Source organism: Triturus cristatus, chromosome 9, assembly GCF_964204655.1.
Source record: "Triturus cristatus chromosome 9, aTriCri1.1, whole genome shotgun sequence".
In the NCBI taxonomy this organism is placed as follows: domain Eukaryota; kingdom Metazoa; phylum Chordata; class Amphibia; order Caudata; family Salamandridae; genus Triturus; species Triturus cristatus.
Genome location: NC_140592.1, coordinates 853,857,030 through 853,880,327, shown reverse-complemented (window position 1 = coordinate 853,880,327; position 23,298 = coordinate 853,857,030). Strand labels below are relative to the sequence as shown.

Here is a 23,298-nt window from a genome sequence, read left to right as displayed (position 1 = left end):
TTGCCATTCTACCTAGTCAGCAATGAGGTGCTACTTCGCTGATCTTGATGGAAATACTGAGCCTGCTCCTGTGACTTCTGTTTTGTTAAGGATAGTGTAATATTCATGTACAATGAATCTTTGAAGATACACATTCCAAGAAAAAACATTTTGTTTAACACTACATTCATTTACAACTCAAGAAGAAAGTAACGCTTACCTTAAATATACAAGGAACATCTTTGCGTGTAGCATGTATTACATCAGATGCAAGTACAGAGCTCACAGAAAAATCTTCATCTCTGTTAAAAAAAAAAAGAAAAAAATGGAGTAAAAGGCAGAAAAAGGACACTAGATGTATTTGATCGAAGTACCATCTTTAAATGCTTTCTGTTGCTACCAGGTAAAAGAAAGTTACTAACGAGTGGTATTTCTATAAAACTCTCTCAGCCTTCTAGTCCAATTATAAAACAATGTAGTTATGTAATCAAACTTTAAAAGGCAGCTTACATCATAATCAGACAAACACAAGGAGATGATGGACGGAGCCCTGAAACGGTTCAGATACTCACCCCTAGTCACAGATCTGGGTTTAATCCATAATCGTTCTTTAGCTCTTCCCTTGACCGGAAACAAGCTTCCTGGGACCGTCAAGACTGATTCGCATTTAGGTGTGTCTGAACTGGGGTGGTGAAGTGAGCTAAAGAACGATGATGGATTTAACCCAGATATGTGACTGGGGGTGAGTGTCTGAAAAGTTTCAGCGCCCCGTCCATCATCTCCTTGTGTTTGGTGTGCTTGCCCTAAATTGGCAGGGTATGCACAGATGTGGGTCCCTTGTTCACTTTGCCACTGGATCAAGCTAGACTGGCTGATGAGGGCTGTTAGCCCGAAACCGGTCCTAGGATGCTTGTTTCCGGTCCAGGGAAGACATGGCTTGGCAGTTCGGGATGGACTGTTCCCATGAGGCACAGGGTCAAGACTGATTTGCATATAGCTGTCTCTGAACTGGGGTGGTGAAGCGAGCTATAGAACGATGATGAAATCAACCCAGATCTGTGACTGGGGGTGAGCGTCTGAAAAGTTTCAGTGCTCCGTCCATCATCTCCTTGTGTTTGCTACATCATAATAAGGACAGCAAAATTGATATTAAAAGCTTTACTTGATTAATTAGCTCTTGATGGAGAAGTGCCTCCGGTGTTTTGCTGCCCGGTTATAAATGTACGTTAAATTGTAATTTTTACTATCAATTATTGTTTATGAACAAGTTACTTACCTTTCATAATGTCTTATCTGGTAGAGACTCTATCTAGCCACATATTCTTTAACTTACAATTATCTTCAGGCATCAGACTGAATCCAGAAATCTTTCGTGAGCAATAACCCTGCACGCTGGTAGATAGCGTGGTTTGGCGTTGTCTGCGGCAGAAGTGACGTGCGCAGTGCCTATATAGGTGCAACCCCAGAGCGCTGTCGGTCTCTTTTCATGACTTTCCATACGAGGGGCCACAAACAAAACAAACCACTGTTGTGGAAAACTGGGGTCCTGAAAGGAGGCACTGTCCCTAGAAATCTGTTCGCAGAGTGGGGGGCATGGGTAGGTCGGTAAGTAATATGTGGCTAGATAGAGTCTCTACCAAGATGAGGCATTATCGTAGGTACATAACTTGTTCATGATAGAGACTTCTAGCCGTAGATTACTTACCTCACAATAGATACACAAGCAATACCTCCCAGCAGGTGGGTTTACGAAACGATTTCACACTAAAAGGTCCTGCAGGACTGAACAGCAAAGTGCCCATCCCTATGGAACTGACTGTCTAGGCAGAAGTGCTTGGTAAACCTCTGAAGAGATGTCCATGTTCCTGCCTGGCAGATGTCCAGGACCGGAAACCTGCATGGTAACACAATGGTTGCAGCCTTGGCTGTTGTGGAATGACCACGCAAACATTTAGGGGGTTGCTTTTTGGTCTAAGGATAGCTGATTTTGATACAGAGTACGATCCATCAGGCGATGGTCATTTGTTCATCCAACTGGAACTCGTGCGCTCAAGGTAGCACAGCAATGATCTTTTTGGGGTCCAGCTGCTGGAGTTGCTCCTCTTCTTTCGAGGGATGAGGTGGAACATGAACGGCAGATGGACTGGCCTACGTGAAAGGGAGTGACCACCTTCGGCAGGAAGGTACCTCTAGTACAAAGGACCAGCTTATCTGGGAAGATTTTGCGGTATGGGGGCCTACGTTCCCTTTACGGCGCGCGCGTGCACCTTCCCCGACGTCAGCACGCACTCCCGGATGTGGAGCGCGCACAACGATTCCAGGACGTCCCGCGGAGAGAGGCGCCGGCCGCGCCGCCGCTTTAAGAAGCGGGCGGCCCGAAAACCAGGCACTTTTTTCAGCGGTGCCGGTGAGGAGTCGTGGAGAGTGCAGGTAAGGGGGCTTGGGGGGGCTTGAGGGCTTGTGTTGGCTTAGGGGGGGCTTGTGGCGGCTTGGGACGGCTAGTGGCGGCTTGGGGGGGGGGGGGGGGCTCGGGGGCGTGTGGCTGCAGAGCGCGGGGCTGAGTGTGGCCTTTTGGTTATGTATTGATGGTAATCAGAGCCCGTGAAGGGGCTCTGATTACCATCAATACTTAAACAAAAGGCCACAATCGTCCCCGCGCTTTACTAACAAAACAGTAGAGTCGGTTTAAAATCACAGCGTGTACCAAAGTACACGCTGTGTTTTTAAACTGGCTCTACTCTTTTGTTAGTAAAGCGTGGTGCGGGGACGATTGTGGCCTCTTGTTTAAGTATTGATGGTAATCAGAGCCCCTTCACGGGCTGTGATTACCATCAATACATAAACAAGAGGCCACAATCGTCCCCGCACCGCGCTTTACTAACAAAAGAGTAGAGCCAGTTTAAAAACACAGCGTGTACTTTCAGAAAGTACACGCTGTATTTTGAAACAGGCTCTACTCTTTTTGTTAGTAAAGCGCGGTGCGGGGACTATTTCAGGCAGCACCTTTGGGGCCAGAGGCCAGAGTTCGAGCCTCGAGGTCGCGCCCACATCCTGTGATTGTGGGCAAATCACTTAATCTCCCTGTGCCTGAATATGTAATGTAAAGACGGTGTTTATTTAAAGCGCTCCAATACCTACAAGATGTCGCACACAGGTACTCCTACCATGTGCCAGTGTTTGCGTGTTGCTTTTTTATAGCAAGTTAGATGTTGCCTCCCGTGGCAGATTTCTTGGTAGACTCTGCTGTCTACCAATAAAACTGTTTGTTTGTTTTCCTGGCAGCTCTTGCCTGGTGTTAACTTGTATGTCCGGTGACTTCGTCAGTACACTGACCCATTTTCAGGTCACGCTCTGTGGCTGAAAAGCACTTTTTGCCATCTTTTGGGAGAGTGTGCCAGCCTGCTGCCAGCGCCATGTCTGTTCCAAAAAATGTACGTCTCATTGACGTGTCATGTTTTATACATGGGAGTCAACGAAGGGATAGCAGTGATGCAGAAGGAAAAAAAAAAGCAGTGGGACAGTAGTAAGTGGGGGCGGAGGGGTAGACGGACAAATGGGGAGGTATAGGGCAGGTTTCAATTATCTCATGTAGCACAGAGTGTTAATATACCTGCTGCAAAGAACGCATACTATGTATTTTATGTGCATAGGTCAGTTGGTTACTGCTTTTGTCACATAGATTCTTTTGTTACTCTGCAGCTCATAAGAGACAATCCTAATCTAGCACAGTGACCTATAAACTGTCATCAAAGATCTGCTTACACATTGCATGGTACAAATTAGTAATTTATGTTTTTCCCTGTCTTTCATTATCCTGATGCTGCTAAAGGGGTTTGTTTGGGTGCAAATACATATTTATTGTGAAAGTCAATGCTAACCACTGTGTTATGTTCCGAATCCTGAATTTGTGCTTTTCCAGACAAGCACTCTTTAAAAATGCCTACCAGTATGAATGACATGCGACTCCTACACCTTGTAGTCCCCTTTGTATGTAGCATTTTCTCTACACTGATTTACACACATGATTCATTGTCTCTGTGTGTGTGATGTAAAGTGCTCTGACATCCTACAATGGTATGAGACAGTGGTTCCCAAACTGGGGTCCACGGACCCCCAGGGGTCCGTGACACATACCCAGGGGGGTCCGCAGACAGCAGTTTTAAAAGCAATGCAAAGTTCCTTGTATAAACAGCAGTTTTTGGGCAGCAATAAAAGGGTCAAGATAACTCCAGTGATTAATGTACCTGCTACAGAGAGATAGGAGGTTTGTCCAGTGGCAGCTTTGAGTCATCTCAGGAAGCCCAGATTGTTAATATGCCTGCTGCAAAAAATGTCTACCACGCATTTTTTTAAAAACAGTATATTGTTTTGTGCATAGCTCAGTCAGTTCCTACTTTTGCTACAGAGACTCTTTTGTTATTATGCAGTTCACAAGTTCCAATCGCATTTAGCACAGTGAGCTATGAACTGACATCAAAGAGCAGCAAGCAAACGCGTGGTACAAGTTAGTAAGTTATGCTTTTTCACAGTCTTTCATTAACCCGATGCTCGTAAAAAGGTTTGTTTGGTTAGAAATAAATCCTTATTAGTAAAGTCAATGCGAACCCCTGTGTTATGTTCTGAATCCTGAGTTTGTGCTGTCCAGACCAAGCACTCTTACAAAATGCCTACCAGTATGGATGACTTGTGAATCCTACACCTTGTAGTTCCCTTTGCCTTATGTAACATTTTCTAGTCACTGATTTACAGACGTATGATTCTTTCTCTGTGTATGTGTGTGATGTAAAGTGCTCTGACACCCTACAGTGGCATGAAAGGTGCTATAAAACAAATTAAAGACATGTGACAGTGGGGCTTTGGAGAGATGAGAGGCACTGTTGGAGGGTAGTAGTGAGGGAATCGATGAAGATTGACAAGAGATTGTTGTATGCTGGTGCATAGTAATGTCATCATTTCAATTCAATATATAATGACAAATTTGTTGTAAAGTGCACAATTTCCCCCAAAACTTTCTTGGGGGAGAGGCCTCCAATGCCCCCTTTGTAGTGATCAGACTCACTTGGTGTGCACTGTATAGGGACTAGTCTGCCAACATTTGCCAGAGCAGCTTTAAGTTTCCAGTCCAGCCTTGGTAGGAGCAGGAGCCCCAGGCTGTGAACTAAAACCAAACAATGGAAAGTTAGTCGCGAGATGCAGCACCAACCTTCCCATTAGGATTTTTCTATTTTTGCAAATATTTTAATATAAAAGTACTAAAATCTTTAGTAATTTAAGTCTAGTCTTGGTTTGATGCACACACGTGTGTTTTTTTTCCTTCTTCGAATTAGTTTTAATGTTTGACATTTAAATCTTACAAATTCCCCACCCAATTAACAGTGCTCAAGTTAAGAATATTTATTAAAATCTTATGATGGTACCACCGTTTAAGTCTTGTGTTTTTCTAAAATTGAAGTGTACTTGCCGAATATATAACTTTTCTTCGCATGCGTTTACTTCGCATGCCGTTACTACGCGGTCGTTAGTACGACCGCGTTGTTACTTAGCATACCTTTACTTCGCAATTCGGAACTACGAATTGCAGTAAGGGGGTGCTGGATGTTGGAATAGTATAATTTACTATTCCAACTCCAGTCTATGCGGACACTAGGGAAGGTGTTGGATTTTAAATCCAACACCTTCCCCCCCCTTACTGCAATTCATAGTTCCGAATTGCGAAGTAAAGGTATGCTAAGTAACAACGCGATCGTACTAACGACTGCGTAGTAACGGCATGCGAACTAACGCATGCTAAGTAAACGCCGCTTCCCGTACTTGCCTGTGTAACCAATTCATGTCATGGCGTGTTTATCCAATTTGGAAACTGCCCTTGAGACACTTACACTTATTGTGGCACTGTATGTGTGAAAATGCACCATCTTTTCACTTTTTAAAGTAAACGTTCTGAGTGACATTTGGCGCCACGCACACGCGCGGTCTGGTTCCTGGCGCACATAGCCATGGTTGCAGCGCACAGAGACCCTCCACTGCCGCACACAGAGGAAAGAAATTAGAGGGAACATTGATGGGGGCTTATTTCTGGTCCAGGGAAGACATGTCTTGGCAGTTCGGGCTGGACTGTTCCCACGAGGCACAGGGTCAGACTGATTTGCATATGGCCATGTCTGAACTGGGGTGGCGGAGTGAGCTAAAGAATGATGATGGATTAAACCCAGATCAGTGGACTGGGGGTGAGTGTTTGCAATGTTCAACACTCCATCCATCATCCCCTTTGGTTTTGCTTTGTTCACCATAAGTTGGCAGGGTATGCCCAGACGCGGGTCCCTTGCTCACTTTGCCACTGGATTAAAGATAGCCTGGCTGATGAGGGTTATGAACCCGAAACCGGTCCCAGGATGCTTGATTCCGGTCCAGGGAAGACATGGCTTGGCAGTTCGGGCTGGACTGTTCCCATGAGGCACAGGGTCAGGCTGATTTGCATATGGCCATGTCTGAACTGGGGTGGCGGAGTGAGCTAAAGAATGATGATGGAATAAACCCAGATCAGTTGACTGGAGGTGGGTGTTTGCAATGTTCAACACTCCGTCCATCATCCCCTTTGGTTTGGCTTAGCTGATAAAGCCTGGAGCTCACTGACCCTCCCGGGCAGATGTTATTGACACTAGAAAAGTAGTAGCCTCTGGGACCAGCTGTGGAGCGGCTCGAAAGGAAAGCACATCAGGGACGTCAGAACTCAATTTAAGTCCCACTGAGGCATGATGAAGGGTAAATGAGGGAAAACATGTTTGAGACCTCTCAGAAACCTATGCAGAAAAGAGGAATTGAAGAGGGATGGCTGATCAGGCAACCGCAGAGATGACAAAAAGATAGACTTTTAAGGTGCCCAAAGCAGAGCCTTGCTGGGAAAGAGAGGGAATAAACAGAAGGACTAGGGGGGTGGGGAATGGGTGAGGGGGCCGAAAGGGTATCAACATGTTTCTCTACACACCATGCCACAAACTTGCCCTAATGGCAGGTGTATTCCCTCTTGGTGGAGGGACGCCTGGCTACCAAGATGATATTACAGACTTCGGGAGCAAGGTCTAAAACAGTCAACTGTTGCTGCTCAATGTCCACGCATGAATAGGGAGTGTTGACAGGTTTGATTAGGGAACCCTCCTCTGCTGCTGCAATTGGAGGACCGATGGCCATGCTCAACAGCTCGGGTTACCAAACTCTCCAGGCCAAGGCCACAATGTTGCCTTGGGCCCAGTCATTCCTGATCTTCTTGAGAAATCTGAGCAGACGTGGTATCGGCGGAAAGGCGTACAGGAGGCCAGAGCTTGACTTGAGACAAAAAGAGCCTCCGAGCGAGAGCCGCCTTGGAGACTCCAGTGAGCAGAAGTGCTGACATTGCGTGTTTTCTGGGTTGGCGAACAGACCTAACCAAGGCTCTACCCACTGCTAAAAGCGACCTTGCATACCTCCAGATGGGGATGCCATTCATGATCCGCTAGGCATCTTCGGCTGAGTTTGTTCACCCTAGTGTTTAGAGAGCCCGTCAGGTGTTGAACCACAAGGGAAATGCCCTGATGTTCCAGTCATGTCCAAAGTTGCAGGGCCTCTTGACAAATGATCCACGATCCCACCCGCCCTGTTTGCTGCAGTACCACATGACGGCAGTGCTGTCCGTGAATACATGCACTAGTCTTCATTTTAAGGAGGGCTTGAAGAGCTTTCAATACAAGTTGGATCGTCCGGAGCTCCAACAGGTTGATGTGGAGTCCAAATCCCACCAGAGACCAGAGGTCTTTGTTCGCCACTTCTTTCACCCGGCCGCACCAGCCCAGGAGTGACACACGTCACAACTGTCAGGTCTGGTTGGGGAAAGAGGAGGGGTTTTTCTCTGATCCAATCGCTGTTCGTTAATCACCACTGCAGATATTTATGTAGTGCCCTGAGATCTAGACCATGTCAGAGAGATTCTCCTGATGCTGCGCCCACTGGATTGTCAAGTCCCACTGCAGAGCCCACATATGCCAGGAGCATGTATCAAGCAGGATACAGGAGGCCATGCGGCCAAGCAACCTAAGGGTCCATCTCACCGAAACCCACAATAGAATCTGAATATGAATGAACCCCCAGCGAGTACAGGAGGTCTGCCCTAGTCTGGAGGTGGGAGACATCTGCCTGATTTCCGTAGATTAGCTGCTACCATGGCCATCACCTTGGTGAACACCCAAGGGACTCTGGTAGGGCCAAAGGGGACCATGGTGAACTGAAAGCTCGTGACCTACAATGAACCGCAGGCAATGTCTGTGGGTTGGTAGGGCGGGGATGTGGACGCATGCGTCCTGCAAGTCCAACGCTACCATCCAGTCTACCGGGTCCAGGGCACTTGTGAGTGTGTGAGCATTTTGAATTTCTCCTTAAAGGAAGAAATAGATAGGGCGCAGGTTTAATATAGGACGACGGTCTCTCTCCTTCCAGGGCAATAGAAGGTACCAGGAACAACTACCACAACCAACTTCTGATGCTGGCACCCTCTCTATGGTTCTCTTGGCCAAGAGAGCTGCCACTTTCTTGCGGAGTAAAAAGAGGTGGTCCTCTGTCAGCCTGTCGTAAGTGGATGGCATGGGTGGAGGGGTAGTCACAAAGGGGAGGGATTAGCCCCTTTGGACATAATAGAGAACCCAGCGGTCTGATGATATTGACCTACAGTGGTGCAGGTAATGACAGATCATGTGCCCAATGGTTGCCCATGATGCTGGGAGGGTAAACTAAAGAGCTTTGGAGAATGTGGCTGCAGAGGGGTTGTGGACTGGGCCGACCTCTGGCTGCCTGGCATACAGTTTAGGGGTGCTGCGATCTTGGCCATGCAGGGGCTGGGAAGCTTGCTGACCGTGGGGGCTAAGCGGGTAGAGCCTTGACAGGAAGCCCCTTCCGTTGCCATGAAAGGCGCGAAAGGGGGACTGGGCCATGGAAAGGCTCAATAACCTGGACGTAGCTCTGCTGTCCTTGAAGTGCTCCAGCGCGGACTCCACCTTGTCTCCACTGATGCGGCATGTAAATAAGTGAAGTTTGGACATCCCCTGAAAAGTCAGTTGTGGTGCCGTGAGGCCACCGAGAAACCGCTCTGCCTAGCCAGTCGGTCGTGTCCAGCCCACAATGGATTGTGAACTTAGCTGTGTCAGCCATAGCTTGTGAGAGTATGGCCCAGGCCTCCTCAGGGACCACGGGCAACACCTGCTCAAACAAATTCCAAAGGGAATGGGAGTAACAGCCCAAAAGGCATGTGGTGTTGACAGACCGCAATGCCAGGCTGGAGGAAAAAAACATTTTCTTACCCAAGGTGTCCAGCCTTTTGGATTACCAATACAGTGGGGTGGTGGAGAATGAGCAAGGATTTACTTTGCAAGTGGAGGCTTGGGCCACCAAGCTCTCCAGGGTAGGGAGTTGGGTGAGGAAAGAGGGATACCCTGGGGCAGGGCAATTGTGGAAGGCAATTGTTGTGTTCACAGGAGCCACTGTGCAGGACTTGGACCAGATCCTGAACAGGATGTACGTGAGGGCTTCATGAAATGGGAGAAGAACGTCTGAAGTTGTAACTCCCGGTTGAGCACCTTCATCAAGACATTAGTCTTGACAGACACAGAGGACAACTGAAGGGCCAGGAGCTCAGTCGCCCTCCTCACCATCAGGAGATTAGGGGCTGGTATTCTTCGGGGTCCAGCGGCCCCTCCCAATCTTCACCAAGTCCCAACCCATAGAAATAGGGTTCAGGCTCTGGCTGGAGGGAATGGCTCCAGTCGGCACCGGATTCAGCATAAGGAGACACCCCTTCTGTTCCGTGTCGGAGTCGAGGATAAGAATGGGGACGGCACTGCTGGAGGGTGCTGCTGGCGTGGCGAGTGGCGACAGTTGGAGATCAGTGTTTGGGAAGGTCGAGGTGGCACATCTGGCACTGGCTCAGATTCATCTGTGGATCTAAAAGGGACCAAATGGCGCTGAGGGCAGACCAGCCGCGGGAACCAGTAGGGTCATCTCCCAAACCCACAGGGCCCAAAGACGCTCCAGCAGGCAGCCCAAATATGAGGTACATAGCCTCACAGAATTGTTTATGTGGGCAGGGCCGCTCCAGAAAACTCTAGGGGAGGTGGGGCTGGCACAGGAGAAGGCTCAACCGTAGAGCCAGGCTTCGAGTGATGAAGTCCCTCATCTTGTCGGATGACTTTGACGGATGGCTTTACGTCGAAGATCTTTGACTTCTTGTTCTTCTATTATTTCTAGGACTTACCAGAGTAGGACAGCTGCGACTGACTGCGACGAAGATCGATGGCTCAGAGACCAATCCTGCGACATTCCTCTTGACCGGGATCGAGACTGTCACGGCATCAAGTGGCAAGGAGCTGGAGGGATCTCTCCCTCAATGCCTTGGGGAACAAGGTGTGATAAGCTATGTAGCTCATGGTACTGTGGTCATGCTCAAGGCACCCGAGACAGACTAAGTACAGGTCCGTCACCGACATTTGCCGGTGGCAGGTGTCACATGATGGAATCTAGTCTTCCTCATAGACATCCCTGCCACACAAGGAAACAAGTCTAAAAAAAAAAAATAAGACAAAAAGTTGAAAAAAGGCAGTCAAAAAGTGACTGGGGTTAACCCTCTCCAGATCTGCGCTGACTGGCGCGGAAAGGAAAGAATTGACGTCAGCGCACTGGGGTGGCGCCTATATAGGCATCACGCATTTCACTTCTGGTGCCACGCAGAGCCGAACGATGCCAACTACCAGCACGCAGGGGTACTACTCACAAAACATTTCCAGATCTAGTCTGACACCTGAGGATAATTCTAAGGTAAGGAATATGCGGGTAAAAGGCTCTATCAGATATCCTGACCAGACATTGACATCTAAGTGAACTGTAGTTAAAAAAACATACTTTTCTATTAATTGGAAGGAAGCTTATCCGGCCACCCAATTCTGAAAACTCAAAGCACTTATTTAGAAGGGCTTCCAAACCATTTGGTGGTACTATCTTGTTGCATTTGCAATATGTTGGCTCTTTTCAATGTACTTCCTGTTTCCATAAGACAAATGAAAATTAAATTGTAAAACTCATAAGTGTATTTTAAAAGGAAATACAGATTATTTAATTATTCACAAGATGGATTTGCTTACTTGCTCTGGAGCTCAACAAGTTCCTCCTAAAATCTGAAAACAATGTATTGCTCTGTCAAAATCTCAGAGGCTTTTCATAAACAAAATATAATTACTCTATGCCATTAAGTGATTTTCTATTCTTGTTGTTACTTCTGTGTATGTTTCACCACGCAAACAACTATCCAAACTCGATCACTCGTATAAGAGGTTGGAAAGAACCAGTATGCCACTGCTTTTTCTCTGGCTGCTAACTTTGCTGCCCTAATGGAGGTACGTCTGAGCACTTCCACTCAAGAGCATCTAACAACTCATCAGTATTGGTCTAATGAGCATGAGTGCATGCAGTCCTCTGGCTTCCCGTTGACTCAAACATCTATAGTTACCCCTATTTTTCCTTAATGACTTATCTGTCTCAAAGATACAGTGTAGTCCCACAACATTAAAACATGAGTAGGCTGTCCAATCATTAGTTTTTTTTTGTGTGGATTTTAGTGGTGTTTTCCAAACCTTTTGAAATCAGTGTTTATTCAGCTGCTTAACCCCCAAAATAGACAAACTCTGACTTCCCAGAGCTTACAAAAAAGGTTTGTGCAGTGATTGTTATAAAGCACATGTTTAATTTAAAAGGCGATGTAATGCAGGTAATATAGAGGCCTCCCATTGGCAGTGTATCAAATGGACTTATGTTAGACTGTTTTAAGCATAGAAAGTCTGAGTATTGAACTCCCACATCTCATTACTTCTCTCACTTTGTCAGCACTCTGTCCAATTTTACAAAATTATTAATGGATTAAAAATGTTAAGTGCTATGTTCAAATGACTTAATAAACAATTCCTGGACACAGTTGGGGGTGTTATGGAATATTATTACATTGCAGGGTGGTCAACCCTGCCAAAAGCATAGTGAAGCCTATCATATTTTAAATTGGTAGCCCTGAAATCTAAAGCACCTTAAACTAGAGGCTTTAAGCATGCCCGCCACTGCTTTTCGCACTCTTTTTTTTACTACATTTAGGTGGTGCTGCTGCTGCTGTGTGGACATTAACAGCTGCCAAGCGTCCTTTAACTGACATCACATTGTATTCTGGGACTTGAAATGTTGCTGGGAACATTGCAACTATGGGCTCAAAAACCACAACAGTAAAGTGCATTTGGGGAATGTAGGAAAGTGCCCCTTTTTGTATAACACTCCAAGTTTTAGATTGCTGCTGTTGCTGTTTTTTTTATTCTAACGTGCACTGGGCTGAAAGTACTGCACAGTTGGCTAATACCTGATTAGCATATCTAATGTATCTAGCATATTGTACAAGAGGTACCCAGGGCTAGTAAGTTAAATGTCCCTACAGCACTTAATTGTCCCACCACTACAATGGCAAGGTGAAAACAAGAGTCTAGGCCTGCTACTGTAGCCTAGTTGGACAGCTCCCAAACTACCAACTCTAAATTGCATATTCCTCTTTTGTTCGAAATGCATCAATACTGAAAATTCAAAGTTGCTCTTTTCACTGCGTTAAGGCTGATAGCCCCATGGCCTAACGTGGAGATACACTAGCCACCATGCTAAGTGGTAACTTCCACCTGGAACTACCAAAGATAGGTATCAAATTAACTGTTAAATTAAACTAGACTCACTGCTGAAGATTGATTTAAGATAATTTGTAATAATAAGTTGATTTTAGAAAGTCACCACTTTGTTGCCAAACCGCTGACAGCCCTTCCAGACTACCTACAGCAGTTGTCACCAGAGACAACAGGCAGCCTCCTTGCTAGGAAGTGTGTAGCGTTCCCAGAACAGGGAACAAAGAGAACTGTTGGTGGGAGGAGGCGAGATCTCCTCCAGCAGGATGATTACTTGGAAGTGGTCACAGATGGCCCAGTTACAAGGGGGGGTACCACCTCAGATAAGCAAATGCAAATCACACTTAAGCCGGACTGCTTCCATGTGTCAGTGGACAAACTGAGGTCTCCTTCAGAGGAGGGAAGCCCATAGCACAACAAGTTTTCAAGGAGGAGTGGCTCATTATGCTGTGTACACCTCAAGGGTGCGCCTCAAGCCCCACACAGGGGATGAGGAATTGAGTCATGTTGGATTCAGGCAGAGAAGGGTACTCTGGCATTGTTTCTTGCCAAACCCCCAGGGACTGATGTAAAGTAGGACGGGTTGCTCCATGGGGATTGTTGCCCCATTTGATAGTGAGCCCTCTCCTCCCACAAACATGAAGCTGGCATTAAAGTGGCATCCCTTGAACACAGCACGCAGATCACTATTAAACTGGAAAGAAGACAGAAGACAGACTGCCCAGCTACTCCCTGGACCAAGCAAAGAGAGGCTGTGCCAAAGGCTGGTCTGCACCTGCTAAATCTGCTAGTGGAAAAGAGCTCCAAATGTTTCACACAATAAATTGTGCCTCCATGGGCTAGGTGGTTAGTCCGCTATTAAGCATGTAGACAACAAAAGCTAAAGACACCTGTATCCTCAAGAGCGCTGCTGCCCAGGACTGCCTTACCGCTGATGTGCAGCCTGGGGGACAGAGTCCTGAGCGTGGTTTGCATGCATTTAACACTGCTGGGCAAGCTACTTAAATCATTTGAAAGCTTATGGCCTACGTGGAATGTTGACAAACATTCACTTCTGCGCTTGGAGGAGTAGTAGTAGGGGTGGGTAAGGAGTGTGTGGGAGGGGTAAAGGGCTGGGCGGGATGGCATGGGGTGAGTAAGAAACTCCCAAGTTCCCTCGAGGTATGTTGTGTACAGGAATAAAAGTCCCTAGCAAACCAGCTAGGTACCCTAACATTTAATTTTGTAACAACTTTTGCTCTGAAAGCGCTTGTCCACTGAGGAAAAGTGAACAAAGGGGGTGGGAGAATACTCCCACTGCCCGCTCCTCCTGCTTGAATGGCAATTACTTGATGTAGCTGCTGGGAGAGGAAATGGAGAAGACATCAGTCTATTGACACATGGGAGCAGTCAGGCTAAAGTCTGACCCGCGTTTGCTTCACTGAGATGGTAGCCCCTTTGAAACTTGGCCATCTATGGCCACTTCCAAGGCATAACAGGCTGGCTGTCTGCAAACTGTTGGGATCGAGTACTGTGACTGAAACAAGCTCTCCACCGCAATAAAAGCATCTGGTTAGGTGGGTGTGCAGCTGCTGATTTAAGGGGCTGGGTATGCGAGAGCAGACTTGTTTGATAAGGAATGTGCAGTCTGGCGTACACACATGCACATAGACATTCATACATACACCCATACATTTCTGTTTGCCTGGAGGTGCAGGATTGAGTGCGCACTCTGAAGAGAAAAAGGGCTGCAACGGAGTAGTATGTGCTTTTAAAGAGAAGACACGAATCGTGGTCGATATGTTTAAGAGTGCAAATAATTAGGATTAACAGAAAGATTTACAGTCATTGGAGCAGCAGGGACGTGCAGGAGGTATTGGGGGACAGCATGGGTTGACAAGCTTATTTACAAAATACATGAAGCACGACGGCCACCATGTTGATAAAAGGCGTGTGGCAGCACACCCGCAAATAGAAGTGCTCTTTGTAAATAAAAAATTACTGCACCTGAATCAAAATTGGGGGTCGTCGGAGCAGCAGCGACGTACCAGTATCTCACAGTGAATAGTGCGAGTGGCTGACAATGTTTATAAAGTGCGGTGTGTAGCGCTGCAAATATGAAACATGAGTTAAGCGAGCCGCGCACAACAAAAGAAAATTGAGCTGCCTCCATTCCTCAAGATGAAGTGCAGTGAGCCCCGCTGCAAATAAAAAACATTGAATCGGGCTAAAACAGAGTTGGACGAATAGCGCACAAAAAAAGAAAGGCGCGTGGCCGCCATTGTTAAAGATGCCAAAAAACCCGCAGAATGTTTTTTGCACGCTAACTTACCAAAACCAATTTAAAAAAAAACTCCAATTATACAAACAACGTGTCCTGGAAGTCAGGTCGCGGAAGTGCATAGCTGTCCTGCCTGCAACACCATCTACGAAAAAGTAATTAACAAAAGAGTGCTGACAAACTGTAAAAAAACATAACGAGTAAGATTACATGTAATGGGGCGGTGCTCATGGGAAGTTACAAATTTAGAAAGGGAGGAACTAAGGAGGAACTACTAAACAAATTAAAAAATGAAAAAGAAGCATTTATAAAAGACAGTCAAAGGAGCCAATTAAAAACATGGGCGGAGCTTAAAGCAGATATTCTGAATACAGCATGTATCGAAGAGATAGCGCGTTCGCTGCCTAAGCGAGACCTAAAAATTACTCATTCTCTTCCACTTTCCTTTATTCAAATGATATTTTATTTTGTGGTTGTGCAGGTGTTTTATCCGCTTACACTGAGGAGGATGGTTTCCCTTTCGTTGGTATTTTATCAGTTATTTTAGTTTAAAAGTCTCCAACTGTATATAAAAAAAAAGAAAATTCAGTCTAAAATGAACAATAAGTTTTTTTTTTAGATGAGGCATGCTCAAGGACGTTGATCATCAATCTTAGTCTATCCTGCTTCCATTATATGTGGTCCAGATGCATGCAGTTTTGGCTCTATTGGCATAAACACCATGAGTCCCTTTGGTAAATAAAATCAAAGCATGGTTGAACATGGATTGTCAAAAGGCACAAAGGGAGTCGCATAAAGTTGCACACTTTTGTTAAAATAAATTAAAACGCTGCACTGGAAAAATAAAAGATCTAATTTTGTTCCTTTAAATCCTTGCTGAAAAAAACAAAAAAAACTTTTGGCCACTTGTGTAGCCTAGTCTCTAATGGAACAGTTCTTGCTGAAGACGACTGTAGAAAATTCTGAGGGTTTGTGCTTATGGGCTGCAATTATGTGCAAGCAGGGGCTGACTTTAATGTTGATGAAAAGTTGTGGTTGGCTTTTCCGACTGACCATTTTTACCCCTGGAACTAAAGCACAAGTTACTTTCTTGTGTACCGATAGATCTGTAAGAGACATTAGTTAGTGATAGATTCCTTACCTTAAAATATCCCCAGCCATGAGCCTGGATCTGGAAAGTTTTTCGTCAGCAGTACCCCGGCTCCACGTACGTCGCTGGCGTCGTAGCCGCCGAGATGACGTTGTTGGAGCTACTTAGACACGCTCACGCGCGCTGTCAGTTCTGTACACAACTTTTCCGCGCCAGGAACGCAGAGCCATGCCAGAGACCGACTACTGGTGCAATATAACTAGGGACCCGAACCCTAGAGAACAGTTTGCAGAACGGGGAGGATGGGCGGGCGGTAAGGAATCTATTCACTAACTAATGTCTCTTACAGATATATCGTTACACAAGTAAGTAACTTGCGCATCTGAAAGAGACACGTTAGTGATAGATTCCTTACCTTAGAATACATACCCAAGCAATACCAACCCCGGTGGTGTGTCTGCGAAGTGAGATTACACCAGAAAGTCACGGAGAACCGAACGGCCAAAGAAGCCGTCTCTCCGGACTGGACTGTCAAGGCAATAGTGCTTAGTGAAAGTATGCTGCGAGGCCCAAGTGGCTGCCTGACAGATGTCTTACCGCGTCCCATTGCTGTAGCCCTGGCGAGCAAGTTACTTACCTTCGGTAACGATGTATCTGTAAGAAACATTAGTTAGTTAGATTCCTCACCTTAGAATATCCCCAGGCGTCAGACTGGATCCGGAAGATTTTTGTAGCAATACCCCTTGCGCGTCGTTAGGCGTCGTCTGCGGCTCCGCGTCCGTCGTTGGCGTCGTGCGCCGGAATGACATCGTCGGAGTACTTAGACGCCGCCTTCGCGCGCTGACGTCAGTTCTTGTACATAGCTTTACGCGCCAGGAACGCAGAGCCATGCAAGAGACCGACACTGGTGCCCAAAAAAAAGTCTAGGGGCCTGAAAAGGATAACCTTAACCCTAGATGTCAGTTCGCAGAACGGGGAGGCTGGGTGGGTCGGTGAGGAATCTAACTAACTAATGTTTCTTACAGATACATCGTTACCGAAGGTAAGTAACTTGTTCATCTGAAAGAAACACGTTAGTTAGATTCCACACCTTAGAATAGATACCCAAGCAATACCAACCCCGGTGGTGGGTCTGCGAACCAAGATCACACCAGAAAGTCCTGGAGGACAGAACGGCCAAAGAAGCCATCCCTCCGGACTTGGCTGTCTAGGCAATAATGCCTGGCAAACGTGTGTAGCGAAGCCCACGTCGCCGCCTGACAGACGTCCTGCAAAGGGACTCCCCGTCCCAAAGCAGTAGTAGCCGCTGTGGCCCGAGTAGAATGGTCTCGCAGCCCAACAGGAGGGTCCTTTTTTGCCAAGGAATAACAGATTTTTATACACAAAACGACCCACCGGGAGATGGTCCGTTTGTGCACAGCTTTCCCCTTCTTAGCACCCACGTATCCAACGAAAAGTTGGTCGTCCACCCGGAACGGTTTTGTGCGGTCCAAATAAAAGGAGAGCGCACGTTTTGGGTCCAGACGGTGGAGCCTCTCTTCCTCTTTGGAAGGATGCGGAGGTGGAAAGAAGGTGGGCAAGGTGACAGATTGCCCAAGATTAAAGGGGGTCACCACTTTCGGTAGAAAGGAAGGACGAGGCCGAAGGACAACCTTGTCCGGATGAACAGATAGAAAAGGAGGCTTGGACGATAGAGCCTGGAGCTCACTCACCAGTCTAGCCGAGGTGATGGCTACCAGGAAAGCAGTCTTAAGAGTCAGAAGACGAAGAGGACAATTGTGAAGAGGCTCAAAGGGAGCGCACAACAGAAATGTTAAGACAAGATTCAAGTCCCACTGAGGCATTACGAAAGGGACAGGAGGAAACGTGTGAGTAATGCCTTTAAGAAAGCGTGAAACTACAGGGGACTTGAAAAGAGAAGGCTGATCAGGAAGCCGTAAGAAGGCAGAGATGGCAGCAAGATAACCTTTCAAGGTGCCCAAGGCAGAGCCCTGCTGGGCCAAAGAAAGAAGAAAGAGGAGAACCTCAGAAAGAGGGGCGGAAAGGGGATCCACAGCCTTTGCTGTGCACCATGCCACAAATTTGTTCCACGGCAGGCGTATACCGTCTTTGTGGAGGGACGCCTGGCTGCCAGAATGATATCACAGACTTCAGGAGGCAAGTCAAATGGCATCAACTGCCGCCGCTCAATCTCCACGCATGGAGGTGGAGGCTGGACAGGTTCGGGTGGAGGACCGTCCCCTGCTGCTGCGACAGAAGATCCTCCCGAAGGGGCAGACGTATCGGAGGATCGGTCAACATACTGAGTAGCTAGGGATACCAGTACCTTCGTGCCCAATCCGGAGCCACCAAGATGACTTGGGCCCGGTCGTGTCTGATCTTCTTCAGCACTCTGGGCAGAAGTGGTATAGGCGGAAAGGCGTACAACAGACCGCAACTCCACTCGCGACGAAAAGCGTCGCCGAGCGAGTGCCGCCTTGGAAATTCCAACGCGCAGAACTGCTGACATTGCGCGTTCCCGTCGGTGGCGAATAGATCTAACCAAGGCTCTCCCCACTGCTGAAAGAGACCATGCGCCACTTCTGAGTTCAGACGCTATTCGTGATCCATCATGCACCGGCAGCTGAGTTCGTCTGCTCTGGCGTTCAGAGAGCCCGCCAGATGTTGAACCACTAGGGTGACGCCCTGGTGTTCCAGCCATGTCCAGAGGCGCAGAGCCTCCTGACAAAGGGTCCACGACCCCACCCCGCCCTGTTTGTTGCAATACCACATGGCGGTGGTGTTGCCCGTGAACACCTGCACGACACTTCCCCGGACAGAGGGAAGGAAGGCTTTCAGTGCAAGTCGGATCGCTCTCAGCTCCAACAAGTTGATGTGGAGGCGAGACTCCGCCGGAGACCAGAGGCCTCTGATCTCCGCCTCTCCCATATGGCCACCCCATCCCAGGAGGGACGCATCCGTCACTACGACATGCTCCAGTAGGGGTAGGGAGAGGCTCTTGTCCGTGACCCAATCGCGGTCCGTGAGCCACCACTGCAACTGCTGTGCAGTGCCCTCCGAGATCAAGACATGGTCGGACAGGTTGCCGTGATGCTGGGCCCACTGAAACTTCAGGTCCCACTGCAGAGCCCGCATGCGCCGCCTGCCGTGATGCACTAGTAGGATGCAGGAGGCCATCAGCCCCAGAAGCCGCAACACTAGCCTGACCGAAACCCAGGATAGAGGCCGAAAGACGGGAATCAGGGCCTGTATATCCCGGACCCGCTGTTCCGGCGGATAGCCCCGGAACTGCGCCGAATCGAGAACCGCTCCGATGAAGAGGAGCTTCTGAGAGGGGCTCAGGTGTGACTTCGGCACGTTGATGGAAAACCCCAGCAAACGCAGGAGATCCGCCGTAGTCTGGAGGTGGGAGACGACTGCCTGGGGTGAGCCCGCCTTCAACAACCAGTCGTCGAGATAGGGGAAGACTGGAACCCCTGATCTGCGCAGATGAGCTGCGACCACCGCCATCACTTTCGTGAACACCCGAGGGGCACTGGTAAGGCCGAAGGGGAGCACGGTGAACTGAAAGTGCTCCTGACCCACCGTGAACCACAGGTAACGCCGGTGGGCCGGCAGGACGGGGATGTGGAAATATGCGTCCTGCAAGTCCAACGCTACCATCCAGTCTCCAGGGTCTAGGGCAGCTAGAACCTGAGCCAAAGTCAACATTTTGAACCGTTCCATCCGGAGGAAGGCATTGACGTTCCGGAGGTCCAAGATAGGGCGTAGGCCCCCTTTGCCCTTCTTGGGAACCAGAAAGTAGTGGGAATAACAACCACGACCTACTTCTGGGCTCGGAACGCGCTCGACGGCCTCTTTGGCCAAGAGGGCCGAAACTTCCTCTTGCAGAAGATTCAAATGATCCTCCGAGATACGGTGGTGCTGCGGTGGCATGGCTGGAGGGGTCGTCTCGAAGGGGAGGGAGTAGCCCCTTTGGACGATTTGCAGCACCCACCTGTCCGAAGTGATGGTACGCCAGTGGAGCAGGTGATGGCGAACTCTGCCTCCCACTGGCGAGGAATGGGCCTGAAAGCTCGGACTAGGAAGGCTTTGAGGCGGATGCTGCCAGGGTGGATGTGGACTGACCGCGTTGTCCTCCAGTACCGACTCGGCGGAAACCACGTCCGCGACCGCGTGCAGGTTGGTTCTGCGGACGTGAGGAGGTGCCCCTTCCTTGGCCACGAAAGGAGCGAAAAGTGGAAGTTTGTGGCCGCGGGCCGAGAGGCCCAAGGACTTGGCCGTAGCCCGGGAGTCCTTGAAGCGAGCCAGCGCACTGTCCGCTTTCTCACCAAAAAGGCGAGTGCCATCAAAAGGCATGTCCATGAGTGCGCTCTGGACATTCCCTGAAAAGGACGTGGACCGCAGCCAGGCGTGACATCGAAGCGCCACCGTGGTAGAAATCGCCCTACCCAGCGAGTCCGTAGTGTCGAGTCCACATCGGATTGCATGGCGCGCTGCATCTCTCCCATCGGCCAGAGCTTGGGAAAGTCGTGCCTGGGCCTCCTCCGGGCACAGGGGCAGCACGTCCTCCACCGTATCCCACAGAGAGTGGGAATAACGGTCCAAGAGACAGGCAGTGTTCAAAGACCGCAGGCCCAAACTGAGCGAGGAGAACAAATTCTTACCGAACTGTTCCAGTCTCTTGGAATCCCGGTCCGGAGGAGCGGACGGGAAGGAGGATTGGGAGGTAGAGGCCTGGATAACCAGACTCTTGGGGTGGGGTGTTGGGACAGAAAACTGGGGTCGCCCGGAGCAGGGCGGTGGCGCCTGGCAACGTTCCTATCCACAGGAGGGACTGTGGAGGGCTTGGACCAGGTGCCCTGCAGAACGTCAATGAGGGCCTCATTGAATTGCAGCAGAGGCTCAGTGGAGCTTGCTGCAGACTGAAGCACCTCAGTGAGGATGTTAGTCCTCACAGCCACGGCACGCAGCTCAAGCCCAAGGGCTGCGGCCGCCTTGCGCAGCACCACAGAAAAAGCTGCACCCTCCTCCGAAGCCACAGTCGGAGGAGAGATGAATCCAGTGTCCGGTGAGGTATCCAGACCACTGGCCTCCCCCAGTTCATCTGCCCAGTCCTGCGAAAGTTGGCCCTGAATGGCCAGAGGGTCCTCGGACCCCTCCCAGTGGCCCCCGTCATCCGATTCCTGGTAAACAGGAGGAATGATTGGAGCCGGACGATAGACAAAATGTGTCTGAGCTAGAGGCGTCGGATGCGGCGTCGAACGGCGCCGTACCGGCGTCGGGTCCGGACAGGGGCTGAACCGGGGATCGACGTCGACCAGAGTCGGCGTCGGAGGTGGCACCGGTGTCGACGCCGGCGGAGGAGGCGTGACTAGGTCGACCGGCGTCGACGGAGGCCCAGGCCTGGGCCCCTCGGAGACCTGTGGCGTCGGGGCCGGAGCCTCCGACGGCGCCGGAGCCGCCGGCGCGCAAGGTCGCCCAGTCGAGTCCGCGGGGCCCGAAGGCGCGTCAGCGGGCGTCGACGGCGGGGCCAGGCCCCTCATGGCCGAGAGGAAGGCACTGACCTCCGCTGGCGTCGCGTCAGTCCCAGGGACCGGCGGGTATGGGGACGTACGCGGCGCCTGCGGCTCCGACGGAGCCGCGGGGGTGGGACCACCCTGACCCTCGGCCGAGTCGCACGACCGGCGAGGGGAGTGCGAAGACCGGTGTCGCCTCTTGGACTTCTTGGATCGCTTCGACTTACCCGAAGACTTCGAGCCAGACGAGCGATGATGTCGACTGTGGCTCCGCGACCGATCCTTGGACCTTCTCCTGGACCGGGATCGAGAGGGGCGCGGAGCCGAGTGGCGAAGCTCGAGAAGCTTACGGGACTGCTCCCGCCTAGCTTTCGAGGTCAGGGCCATACAATCGGAACACGACTCCGCGTCGTGGTCAGGCCCCAAACAGTACAGGCACCGGCGGTGATGATCGGTCACTGACATCAGTCGGTGACAGTCGTCGCAGGCCTTGAAACCAGGCATCCTACCGGCACCAGAGTCGATAAAGTGACCAAAAAGAGTCAAAATATTTAGTCAAAAAATGACTAAAAGGGGTAGCTCTCCCGGATCGGCGCTTACTGGCGTGGAAAAAAAGAAGAACTGACGTCAGCGCGCGAGGGCGGCGTCTAAACACTCCGACGACGCCATTCCGGCGCACGACGCCAACGACTGACGCGGAGCCACAGACGACGCCTAGCGACGCGCAAGGGGTATTGCTACAAAAATCTTCCGGATCCAGTCTGACGCCTGGGGATATTCTAAGGTGAGGAATCTAACCAACGTGTTTCTTTCAGATAGAATGGGCACGCAGTCCTATCGGAGGTTCCTTTTTAGCCAGAGAGTAACAGGCGTTAATGTACAGGACAACCCAGCAGGAGATAGCCCGCTTGTGCACAGCCCGGCCTTTATGGGCACCAAAGTAGCCAACCAAGAGCTGGCCATCCACCCGGAACGGTTGTGTGCGGCTGAGGTAGAATGAAAGCGCACGTTCTGGGTCCAGACGGTGGAGCCTCTCTTCCTCTCTGAGAGGGTGCAGAGGCGGAAAGAAAGTGTACAGTGACAGTTTGCCCCAGATGAAAGGCAATGACTACTTTTGGTAGAAAGGAGGGACGTGGCCGAAGCACAACCTAGTCCGGATGAACCGCCAGGAAAGGAGGTTTTCATGAAAGAGCCCGGAGTTCACTCACACGCCTGGCGGAGGTGATAGCCACCAGGAAGACAGTTGTCAAAGTCAATAACCTTAAAGGACAGGTATCAAGAGACTCAAAGGGAGCACATATTAAGTATGTGAGAACCAGGTTCAAGTCCCAGTGAGGCATCACAAAAGGAATTGGAGGGAAAAGGTGAATAATGCCTTTGAAAAATCTATGGACAACAGCCTGAAAAAGGTTGAAACAGCAGAGAGGTAGCCTCTAACAGTGCCCAGAGCAGAGCTCTGCTGGGCCAAAGAGAGAAGGAACAATAGGACCTCAGAATGAGGGGCAGAAAGGGGGGGTCCACAGCATTCGCTGTGCACCATGCCACAAATTTGTTTCACCGGCAGGCGTATACAGTTTAGGTGAGGGACGCCTGGCTGCCAGAATCACATTACAAACTTTAGGAGTCAAGCCAAATGGAATCAGCTGTCGCCGCTCAATCTTCACACAAGGAGGTGGAGGATGGACAGGTTGGGGTGGAGGACAGTCCCCTGTTGCTGCGACAGAAGATCCTCCC

At 49.5% G+C, this 23,298-nt stretch overlaps 1 protein-coding gene across 2 annotated transcripts in view; it reads right to left on the bottom strand.

Annotated features, from left to right (window-relative positions):
• Positions 1-23,298, bottom strand: part of CDC42BPB (CDC42 binding protein kinase beta) — a 1,057,701-nt gene that overhangs the window by 162,744 nt on the left and 871,659 nt on the right. For both annotated transcript variants that reach the window (XM_085626326.1, XM_085626327.1), the window contains exon 27: positions 200-281. In XM_085626326.1, coding sequence (XP_085482452.1) covers positions 200-281 — 82 coding nt within the window. The remainder of the gene's footprint in view (positions 1-199; positions 282-23,298) is intronic.